Source organism: Staurois parvus, unplaced genomic scaffold, assembly GCF_062004578.1.
Source record: "Staurois parvus isolate SC_StPar_1 unplaced genomic scaffold, SC_StPar_1.0 ptg000636l, whole genome shotgun sequence".
Lineage (NCBI taxonomy): Eukaryota > Metazoa > Chordata > Amphibia > Anura > Ranidae > Staurois > Staurois parvus.
In genome coordinates, this window is record NW_028318432.1 from 4748151 (window position 1) to 4760824 (window position 12674).

The 12674-nt window shown below is 39.3% G+C and overlaps 1 protein-coding gene across 1 annotated transcript in view; it reads right to left on the minus strand.

Annotated features, from left to right (window-relative positions):
* The window catches only part of DNAJC1 (DnaJ heat shock protein family (Hsp40) member C1), a 207926-nt gene that overhangs the window by 93740 nt on the left and 101512 nt on the right, over positions 1-12674 (minus strand). The window contains exons 5-6 of the mRNA XM_089693746.1: positions 10850-10947; positions 293-386 (exon numbers count right to left, since the gene is read on the minus strand). Coding sequence (XP_089549872.1) covers positions 293-386; positions 10850-10947 — 192 coding nt within the window. The remainder of the gene's footprint in view (positions 1-292; positions 387-10849; positions 10948-12674) is intronic.

A 12674-nucleotide genomic window follows, 5' to 3' on the forward strand; every position in this document is an offset into this window, starting at 1 on the left:
CCCATGCGGATTCATTTTGCACATGGACACAGACAAAAACCACTATTTCTTCAGAATAACAAAAAGTAGAAATCTGCAACAATGTTTCTTAAAATCCCTGCAATGTACATAGATCACCCAGAGGGGAATGTTTTTTCTCCTCAAAAGTAGAGTTACTCTTTATTTAATAAAAGCAGAAAGGTCTAATATTAGCAGTGTGTGGTCACCTTCGGACAACAAAAAAAGTGATGCTGAATAGAGCTCAATAGGGTTCAAAGCAAATATTTTCCTTTAAATGAAATGTAGTACTTACCTGGATGCACTGTGGCAGTGATCTGACCGCCAGATAAAACCCAATTCCCAGCTTGAAAGGAAGTAAATCACGCCACTGAGGCTTCTCAAGGACCCTGTAATGGAAGTGACAAGCTCATCAAACAGCAAAGTGCAGAGAGTAGTGCAAAGGAAATGTTAGAATACACATACTCCATTTTTGGGGTCAGATATACAATAACGTACAACCAGGCAGTTGGACAAAAGCAAGCAGGTCCAAAGCACAATATTTAATTTTTTTCCTAGGTAAATCCATTATTAGAGCTTATAATGAGGGGCCCAAGATTGGCTTAGAGGAATCACAAGTATCTTTGTAGTACAAATGAAATACAGACTGTAGAATGGTGGACCTTTAGAGCTCTGTACATGTGTCAAACAATATCCTGCCGCAAGGGTTTTCATTCTCATGGCTTTATTCAGTAAAAAGAAAGGGTATATTGAATGTTCCATGGATAGCATGAATGCTGAACAAACCTTGTCTTATAATGTATATTAGGCATGTATATACTGTATACATACACTCACCGGCCACTTTATTAGGTACACCTTGCTAGTGCCAAGAAAATATCCCCCACACCATTACACCACCACCAGCCTGAACCATTGATACAAGGCAGGATGGATCCATGTTTTCATGTTGTTTATGCCAAATTCTGACCCTACCATCTGAATGTCACAGCAACCAATGTGCCCATTCTCCTCTGACCTCTGACATCAACAAGGCATTTTCCTCCACACAACTGCCACTCACTAGGTATTTTCTCTTTTTTGGTCATTCTCTGTAAACCCTAGAGAAAGTTGCGCTTGAAAATCCCAGTAGATCAGCAGTTTTTGAAATACTCAGATCAGCCCGTCTGGCACCAACAACCATGCTACATTCAAAGTCAGCTAAATCCCCTTTCTTCCCCATTCCGATGCTCGGTTTGAATTTCAGCAAGCCATCTTCACCACGTCTAGATGCCTAAACACATTGAGTTGCTGCCATGTGATTGGCTAATTAGCAGATTGTGTTACCAAGCAATTGAACAGTGACTATATATATATATATATACACAGTGGGGATCGAATGTTTGGGCACCCCAGCTAAAAATTTGTATTAATGTGCATAAAGAAGCCAAGGAAAGATGGAAGAATCTCCAAAAGGCATCAAATTACAGATTAGACATTCTTATAATATGTCAACAAAAGTTAGATTTTATTTCCATCATTTACACTTTCAAAATAACAGAAAACAAAAAAATGGCGTCTGCAAAAGTTTGGGCACCCTGCAGAGTTAATATCTTGTACTGCCCCCTTTGGCAAATATCACAGCTTGTAAACGCTTCTTGTAGCCAGCCAAGAGTCTTTCAATTCTTGTTTGAGGTATCTTAGCCCAGAAATCTCAAAGAACTGGAAGACTTTTGTAAGGAAGAATGGGCAGTCTGTCACGCACTGCTCTTTTAAGGTCTATCCATAGATTTTCAATTATGTTGAGGTCAGGAGATTGTGAAGGCCATGGCAAAACCTTCAGTTTACGCCTCTTGATGTAATCCCCCGTGGATTTCGAGGTGTGTTTAGGATCATTATCCATTTGTAGAAGCCATCCTCTCTTTAACTTCAGCTTTTTCACAGATGGCATCAAGTTACCATCCAAAATTTGCTGAAATTTTATTGAATCCATTTTTCCTTCTACTTGTGAGATGTTCCCTGTGCCACTGGCTGCAACACAACCCCAAAGCATGATTGATCCAACCCCATGCTTAACAGTTGGACAGAGGTTCTTTTCATTAAATTCTGTGCCCCTTCTTCTCCAAACGTACCTTTGCTCATTCCGGCCAAAAAGTTCAATTTTAACCTCATCGGTCCACAGAACTTGTTTCCAAAATGCATCAGGCTTGTCTATATGTTCATTTGCAAAGTTCAAACGATGATTTTTGTAGTGAGGACGTAGAAGAGGTTTTCTTCTGATGACTCTTCCATGAAGACCATATTTGTACAAGTATCTCTTTATAGTGGAATAGTGTACCACAACTCCAGTGTCTGCCAGATCTTTTTGGAGGGATCGTGCAGTCAAATGTGGGTTTTGAATTGTTTTTCTCACAATCCTGCGAGCTGTTCTGTCTGATATTTTTCTTGGTCTTCCAGATCTTGCTTTAACTTCCACTGTTCCTGATGACTGCCATTTCTTAATTACATTCCGAACAGAGGATATTGACATCTGAAAATGCTTTGCTATCTTCTTATAGCCTTCTCCAGCTTTGTGAGCGTCAACTATTTTCAGTTTCAGTTTTCTAGACAACTGCTTAGAAATACCCATGGTGCTGATTGTTGGGGCAAGGTCAGATGAGTCTGGGCATTTAAAACCTTTGAGATTGACATCACCTGTCTTCCCAGACGATGATTGAGAACAATCCATGACACTGGCAGGTCTCAGCTTTGCAAAGGGGGTAGTACATGCTATAAATTCTGCAGGGTGCCCAAACTTTTGCAGACGCCATTTTTTTGTTTTCTGTTATTTTGAAAGTGTAAATGATGGAAATAAAATCTAACTTTTGTTGACATATTATAAGAATGTCTAATCTGTAATTTGATGCCTTTTGGAGATTTTTCCATCTTTCCTTGGCTTCTTTATGTACATTAATACAAATTTTTAGCTGGGGTGCCCAAACTTTCGATCCCCACTGTATATATATATATATATATATATATATATACACATACATACATACAGTGGATATAAAAAGTCTACACACCCCTGGTAAAATGTCAGTTCCTGTGATGTAAAAAAAAGAGTCAAAGATAAATAATTTCAGAACTTTTTCCACCTTTAATGTAACCTATAAACTGTACAACTCAGTTGAACAACAAACTGAAATCTTTTAGGTGCAGGAAAGTAAAAATAAAAAACTAAAATAATATGGTTGCATAAGTGTGCACACCCTTATAATAATACTTTGTTGAAGCACCTTTTGATTTGATTATAGCACTCAAAGTCTTTTTGGATATGAGTCTATCAGCACATCTTGGCTTGGCAATATTTGCCCACTCTTCCTTGCAAAAACATTCCACATCTGTCAGGTGGTGAGGGCATCTGCTGTGCACAGCCCTCTTCAGATCTCCCCACAGATTTTAAATCAGATTCAGGTCTGGGCTCTGGATGCGCCATTCCAAAACGTTATTCTTCTTCTGGTGAAGTCATTCCTTTCTTGATTTGGATATATGCTGTGGGTTGTTGTCATGCTGAAAGATGAAGTTCCTCTTCATGTTCAGCTTTCTAGCAGAAGCCTGAAGGTTTTGTGCCAATATTGACTGGTATTTGGAACTGTTCATAATTCCCTCTACCTTGACTAAGGCTCCAGTTCCAGCTGAAGAAAAACAGCCCCAAAGTATGATGCTGCCACCACCATGCTTCACTGTGGGTATGGTGTTCTTTTGGTGATGTGCAGTATTGTTTTTGAGCCAAACATATCTTTTGGAATTATGGCCAAAAAGTTCAACCTTGGTTTCACCAGACCATAACACATTTTCCCACATGCTTTTGGGAGACTTTAGATGTGTTTTTGTAAACTTTAGCTGAGCTTGGATGTTTTTCTTTGTAAGACAAGGCTTCCGTCTTGCCACTCTACCCCATAGCCCAGACATATGAGGAATACGGGAGATTGTTGTTACATGTATCACACAGCCAGTACTTGCCAGATATTCCTGCAGCTCCTTTAATGTTGCTGTAGGCCTCTTGGCAGCCTCACAGACCAGTTTTCTTTTCGGCTTCTCATCAATTTTGGAGGGACATCCAGTTCTTGGTAATGTCACTGTTGCGCCATATTTTCTCCACTTGATGATGACTGAATTCACTGTGTTCCATGGTATATCTAATGCCTTGGACATTCCTGACTGAAACCTTTTAACAATGAGATCCCTCTGATGCTTTGGAAGCTCTCTGTGGACCATGGCTTTTGCTGAAGGATGCGACTAAGAAATGTCAGGAAAGACCTACTAGAATAGCTGAACTTTATTTGGGGTTAATCAGAGGCACTATAAATAAAGGCAGGTGTGTACTGACTCCTATTTAACATGATTTTGAATGTGATTGCTTACTTCTGAACACAGCTACATCCCCAGTTATAAGAGGGTGTGCACACCTATGCAACCACATTATTTTAGTTTTTTAGTTTTTTTATGTTTACTTCCCCCCCTAAAATATTTTAGTTTGCTTTTCAATTGAGTTGCACTGTTTATAGGTTCCACAGTAAAGGTGGAAAAAGCTCTGAAATGATTTATCTTTGTCTCATTTTTTTACATCACAGAAACCAAACATTTTAACAGGGGTGTGTAGACTTTTTATATCCACTGTGTGTGTGTGCGCGTGTATATATATATATATATATATATATATATATATATACACACACACACACAGTTGTGTTCAAAATAATAGCAGTCAGACATCACTAACCTGATCAATCACTGTATTTGGTAGAAATTATATTTCTACATGGCAAATAATTTACTAGCAGGTGTAGTAGAGTAATAGAAATCCAACAGACCCAACAGTCATGACATGCATGCTGCTGATTCTGTGTCATTGAATCACTAATTGAAAGGGGCATGTTCAAAATAATAGCAGTGTGGAGTTCTATTAGTGAGGTCATTCATTCTTTGAAAAACAGGTGGCAATTATTGCCCTTATTTAAGGAAGGAAGGCAGCAAATGTTGTACATGCTGGTTACAGTGCATTTCTCTCTGAAATTCTGAAGAAAATGGGTCGTTCCAGACATTGTTCAGAAGAACAGCGTACCTTGATTAAAAAGTTGATTGGAGAGGTGAAAACATATAAAGAAGTGCAGAAAATGATAGGCTGCTCAGCTAAAATGATCGCAAATGCTTTAAAATGGCAACCAAAACCTGAAAGACGTGGAAGAAAGCGAAAAAGTACCATTCAAATGAATAGAAGAATAGCCAAAGTGGCAAGGACTCAGCCAACAATCAGCTCCAGGAAGATGAAAAAAACTGTAAAGTTACCTGTGAGTACTGTTACAATTAGAAGACGCCTATGTGAAGCCAAGCTATCTGCAAGAAGCCCCCGCAAAGTCCCACTGTTGAAAAAAAGACATGTGCTGAAGAGGTTACAATTTGCCAAAGAGCACATTGATTGGCCTAAAGAGAAATGGCGCAACATTTTGTGGACTGATGAAAGTAAGATTGTTCTTTTTGGGTCTAGTGGCCGGAGACAGTTTGTCAGACGACCCCCAAACACTGAATTCAAGCCACAGTACACTGTGAAGACAGTGAAGCATGGTGGTGCAAGCATCATGATATGGGGATGTTTCTCATACTACGGTGTTGGGCCTATTTATCGCATACCAGGGATCATGGATCAGTTTGAATACATCAGAATACCTGAAGAGGTCATGCTGCCTTATGCTGAAGAGGAAATGCCCTTGAAATGGGTGTTCCAACAAAACAACGACCCCAAACACACCAGTAAACGTGCAACATCTTGGTTCCAGACCAACAAGATTGACGTCATGGAGTGGCCAGCCCAATCCACGGATCTTAATCCAATAGAAAACTTGTGGGGTGACATCAAAAATGCAGTTTCTGAGGCAAAACCAAGAAATAGAGAAGAACTGTGGAATGTAGTCCAATCATCCTGGGATGGAATACCTGTTCACAGGTGCCAGAAGTTGGGTGACTCCATGCAACACAGATGTACAGCAGTTCTCAGAAACAGTGCGACTACAACTAAATATTAATTAAGTGATTCAAAGGAAAGCAAAATCTTCAAAACATTTTTCAGTTTATATAGTGAATGTTTGAGTTTGTAAAGAAGAATACAAACACTGCTATTTTTTTGAACAGTCTAATATTCACTTTTCTTCAATTTTTGTAGAGGAACAACACAAATTTGATATATTTTTCTTCATGTTTTGATTTGGAATAGAATGTGTAGTGTTCCCAATGCATTTGTGTGTATGGAAATAAAAGCTATTAGAAGGATTTTGAGCTTTATTCACTTTTTTCAACACACTGCTATTATTTTGAACACAACTGTATATATATAGTGGTTGCCCTAGACATGTAAGCCTCCTGAGAATAATAATACAGGAGAAACAATTCTTTAGTAGCACCTCTATATTAGACTTGTTCAAAAGAGTGGATCACAGGAATAATGGGTTTAGGGTACACAATCCCAGTAAACAAATAAAAGCAGAAAACTGGTACAATAGAAACAATCAATTAGCAACCTTTAGTATTCATGCACACGGGATGTTTTTACAGCGGCTGTTTTTGACTTTTGGTGTTTTTTTGTACAGCCAGTAAACTCCCCAGCATAATATCATATGTGTCCATGCACACAGACTGTTATTAGCATTTTTTGACAGGGGCGTTTTTTGGCTGGAAAAAAACCCTATAGAACTAGTGGGTTTATAGAGGAGCTTTTAGCTGTAAAAATGCTCTAACGCTGAAAAACGTGGCAAAATGTGTCAAACCAGCGGTTTTGGACTTTTTTTAGTAAAAAAAAAATTCGAAATAATGCAAACGCGAAAAATGCAGCTAAACAATAATGCAAAAACGCTGAAAAACTCACGTTTTTGCCGTGACTTTATCAGCTAACGTTACCAGTGTTATTAAAACACCCCGTGTGCATGAAGCCCAAGCAACGTTTCACAGATTATACAGTCATCAGAAGTATGGGGCTTTGGGGGGGATTTGTATTCTGCACAATGTTTTTTTTTTTACTACACTGTTACATTATGCGGCACATTAATGGATTTGGTTACTTGGTCTGTAAAGTGAACTGCTGCCTGACCGAGTGTTCTCTCCTTGGTGACCAATTCCCTTTAAGATGGCTTTTTGTGTTTAATTCCTCTCCACCATATAATGCAACAGACATACAGCCTGGATTTTGGCAGATGTAAAGCATGGTGGGTAATGGCATTCCACATCCTGAAAGATAAAACCACTTTTCCTATTGACTTTTAGAGAGAATTAAAGCATTTCTAAATAGTTTACCCAGCAGGGGCAGGAACTGGATCAATGGAAAGAGGAGATCAGAAGCGTTTCTGCCTGTTTTCTATTCTGGTGACGTCAGTGAATAATGCTGCACTGAACCGGTCATGACATGCTTTTTTTTTCTTTTTTGACACTGTCTGCATGTTTGCTCAGCTTTCCTAATATGTTTTTTGATTTTGATACTACAGCTGGTCAGCAGCATAGGTTTGTGTGAAAGCTGTTAGGACGAGTGAGTCCTTAAAATAGTTTTTCAAGATTTAAAAAAAAAAAAAGCCAACATTCCTTAGAAATTTCGGACATTAAACCATTCATAAACAAAGATCATTGATAACCAGACAAAGTATAGGAGCCTTAGTTAGCAGCTAACATGACAAAAACTCTGTTCTACCATAATAATTTTTTTGTTTTGTAAATAAAAAAAACTTATTCGAGGGTAAAGAAACCAAAAAAAGATATTTTATTTTTGTAGGGTCTCTTTTCACACCAGACATAAATTTTTCTGCACGTGTACTTCAACGGCACAAAGAAAACAATTGTTCTCTATGTGCCCTACTCACTAAAATGTGCATGAAATCTGATATCTCTGCAATGGGAAATCTGTGCGTTTTTTCCACGTTTTTCTGTTCGTATGGTGTGAACATGGCCATAATGTTTTAAAGAAAAAATTGTTTTTGTTTTTTACAGTGTACTTTTTTTTTAATGAAAATAATATCTAATAATATCAGTTAGTTCACTGAAAAAGAAATACACGGGTACACAGTAATACACTGTAAGCTGTATAAAAACAAAGTCAAGTGATCACCATGTCGTAGCAGATATGGTGATCACATGACCAGGAATCACGCTAATTGGCTACTGATCGTTAGTGTGCCTGAGCTGCTGTCATTGGTGAAAATGGAACTGACATTCTCCCTTGATGGGGCATTGTGCAAGGGAACATTCCTCTACACATTGCTGATGATAAGGGGGTTAAAGAACACAACAAAAATTTGACCTGATCAGGTTTGACTCTGAGACAGACAGTTATGTTAAAGTGGACCTATGCTTAGAATCTAAAGTGTGGCTGTCTAACAGGGAATCATTAGTGCAATTTTATGCAACAAAGTAGACAGTAAACAAATGTACAAGTATTACCTAATTTCTTAATGCAAGCAGAAGGGTGCTTCTGCTTACATGATAACACCTAGGTCACTCCATTATTCTAGATTATTCTTTTTTCAGGAGCATATCCCGTTCACCCCCTGACTACTGGATTACTCTGACAGTGTCATTAGGGTCCGGTGTCTAAAGCCAGCAACAGATGGTTCAAATCTCGACCAGTTCAGCAGGGACCAGCTAATCTTAGAGCCATATATGGGAAGGCTGAATGTACCCAAATTGATCGACTTGGGTACAACCAGCCTGCCGGGTTTTACATACAAATATTGCTAGCAACAATTTTAGCCACTAAAAGTAATCACTGTTTTTTCCCAGCGGGAAGAACAATGGCTCTGCGGGAGGTAGGGATTCCCCCTTCAACACTGACTGTGTTGATGGGGGAATTGAGCGATTCTCTTTCCTGCAACCCGTGGTTGAAGGAAAGACAATCGCATCGTCTATGGCAGGCTTAAGAAAAGCTGTTCAACAGAAATACTGGGGAACTGATGGAAAAGTTGACCTGGAACAACTGTAGAATGTCTACTATACAATTCACAACTGATCTGCCTCATGTTGTTTACAGCAGCCTTTCTCAACTGGGGTGCCTTAAGGTTTCTTCAGGGGTGCCTTGACAAAATGTCTAAAAATTGCCCAATACTTGCATACAAGCCAGCGGATGGAACAAACCTGCCTTTTAGTTACACAAAGGCACAGGTTTTCATTGCACACCATTACGACCTTCTAGCCGCCTGCGTCCTGACAACCAATGACATCATCAGTTGATAAGGAGGATGTCAGCCGCCTGCACAGCATCCTAGTTTCACCCTCCCCCGCCCTTCTCCATCAGTTCTGGAGTCACATTAGCGCAGTGATGGAGAAAAACTGAGGGAGAAGAGAAACATTGGAATACTAGTCAGTACCAGTGTGCAAAAATCTATTTGCTTTGGGAGAATAAATTCCCTCTAATGTTGGGTGTCCTACATGTGTGGATGTTGCTGCGTTATTTAAAACGATTAGAATAGTTTTTCACATTTTAGAATTGGGTGCCTCAAAACTGTCCATAATTTTAAAGGGTACCTTGACTGAAAAAAGGTTGATAAACACTGGCTTACAGTAGAAGGTGGATCTGCTTTAAAGTGGAAAACTCAGCTTTTTTTTTTTTTAAATGAGCCCCAAGTGGTTGATTCAATAATGTGCTAGTATGCACTGCATATTAGAGCGCTATGACAGATTTACTTGTGAAACAGTGCCCTTCAGCGCTGAGCTGTCCCCACGCCTGGTGCTTCCACCTGCGCCCAGTCTTCCTTCTGGGTTTGGGCTCTCCAACAGCTTAAATGGCCAGTCTGCACAGCAGCCACCATTGTGGTAAGGCACTCTGCAATCATGGCACAGTGTGTCGTAACTGCAGAGTGAAATACGCGTACGCAAGTGACGTCATCAGCTAGAGCCAACGTCAAACTTCTAAATGGAGAGGCTTTACTTGGTTTGGGAGGGACCTACAAGTAAGTCCTATTATAACCTAATAGAGGGCAAAGTTAAAACGTTGACTTTAATACCGGCTTCAAAGGGAATTAATAATCTGTTTTCAGCCAGCTCACATTTTGAGTTCTTACAGTATTTAATGGAAAGTCATTTTAAGATTATTTTTGTTACTTTGCTGCTTATATCTTAATCATTTCTTAAACCAGAAAGTATTGGAGTGTATAACTTCTAGCATAGATCTAAATATGGAGGGAGTTTTAATTTATCCCTTATTTAGGAGAGTGGGTAGAACATCCTCATTTGCTCCTGGGGACAACTCTACATACAGAAACACTGGTTTATAAGAAAGATACATTCTATGGAATAGGGCTTAAGAAGCCACAAGATGGTACAATCAGACAACCGGTCCATAAGCCCTTCTCAATACAAGCCACGTTTTCTGCATACTGCACTGATAGTGGCAGACTAACAGACAGGAGAAATGCTCTCTGCCTCTATTCTCAAGAGCAGAAACATATTAGTGTTCTCTCTCACACACCAACAATAAATCAGGACTGCTGTTTCCTAAGCCTGTGTGACTACGTGACTGTTCTAGCTCTGAAAATGCTCATGCAGTGGAACAGAAGTGAGTGGATTGTAACTGCATGTAACAAATAGGTCACTACTATTTAATTTTCTTTCCCATCTCCTTAGAGCTTTATGTCTCCTAATATCACTTACAATGCATAGTGCCATTTTGGCACTTTTCTATTGTTTGAAAACAGCCAGGTAAGAACTAGAATGCCCCATTAATCCAGACCCCAAGAGATGGATCTCCGATTATTCCTTGATAATAGTGCAGATATAGCCCACCTTTTTTCAATACTCATGATATGATCTATTCTGTGCTGCTTCCCACACGTGCAACAAATGTCACAACAGATCTTACCTTTCATTTTTCTCTAACAGACTTGATTTCACTTCTTCTGCAACTTTGCCCCCTGCTTTCTTTTTCTTCTCCTTCTTCTTTTTGCTAAGAAGCTCATCCTAAAGGAGCAGTGATAAAATTAAGATCTCTTCAGGAGTTAAAGGACCACTATCCCAAAAAACATTGTATTCCAATCACTGTATGCAGTTGAAATATGCAATAATAGCATTCAGTATATTATTGCCTTTTTAATTCCACGTTTATTTTTATTTATTACAGGTATAGTGTTGTCAATGTACACAGCACTTTACATACTGTATATATTGTACATTCACATCAGTCCCTGCTCTCAAGGAGCTTACAATCTAAGGTCTCTAACTCACATTCATACATACACATACTAGGGACAATTTAGACAGGATCCAATTAACCTACCAGCATGTCTTTGGAGTGTTGGAGGAAACTGGAGTACCAGGAGGAAACCCACACAGGCACAACATGCAAACTCCAGGCAGGTTGTGCCATGGTTGGGATTCAAACCAAGGACCCTAGTACTGCCAGGCCAAAGTGCTAACCATTTAGTCCCTGCTCTCAAGGAGCTTACAATCTAAGGTCCCTAACTCACATTCATACATACACATAGTAGGGACAATTTAGACAGGAGCCAATTAATCTACCAGTATGTCTTTGGGTGTGGAAGGAAACCAGAGTACCCAGAGGAAACCTACTCAGGCACAGGGAGAACATGCAAACTCCAAGCAGGTAGTATCGTGGTTCGGATTCGAACCAACGACCCTAGTACTGCCAGGCGGAAGTGCTAACTGCTTAGCCACTGTGTTGCCCACGTGCCTATTTTTACATTTTGCATAACATCACATGCTAACGATGACATGAGTTGGGCGGTACTATAACACTGCCAGTGGGGGGTCTGAGTAATAGCAACAATTAAAAATAAATTAAAAATTATGCAGAAGCTGTACGTATGGAAGCTTCTTACAGTATTGGAGAATAAAGACAGCGATACACTAGTACATTTTCTTTTGAATTTTTATGTTTTAGGAACATTTGTTTTATTTCCTAATTTTCAGTGGGATCAAATTGATGTTCATTTACAACTGCAGTGACTAGAAAATCTGAAGGAGCAGGATGGAAATTTTTTCTTGAACAAATGAGTGCTTAACAGTGTATGTGGTATGTATGTTTGTATGAATGTTTGCTTAACCACTTCCCGACCGGCCGTTGTATATAAACGGCCGGACGGTGGCACTGCAGGGTCGGGTGGCCGTCTATAAACGGCCTCCCCGCACCCTGCTTGTGCGCGCTCCCTGGTGTCCTCCGATCGTCGGACGGGACCTCTGTAAGAGTTCCCGATCATGTGATCACTGATTGGCCAATCAATGATCACATGCAAAGTAGTAAGCAAGATGTCACTTCTGACATCATTGCTTACTATGTGTGAAATCTGTGAATGATCACAGAGGTCACATGGTACAAGGCTATTCACAAAAGCCTTGTACCATGTGACAAGCTGTGACCAATCACAGCTCACTCAGTTCTTCTCAATGAGTGCAAGAATGCAGACAGAGAGAAAGAGAAATGATTGCTTTTACATCCTATATGGGTGTAAAAGCAATCAGTGTAAAAAAAAAAAAAAAAATCTTCATCACCCCTCACAAGTAGTACAGTGTCACCATGGTGACACTGTACTGCTAGGGTGACAGTATGTAAAAAAAAAAAATAATATAAAAAAATAAAATAAAAATGTAAAAAAAAATGTTTAAAAATTATAATTTTTGCTTATAAACTAATTTAGATTTTTTTTTTTTTACTAAAAAGATAACGGAAT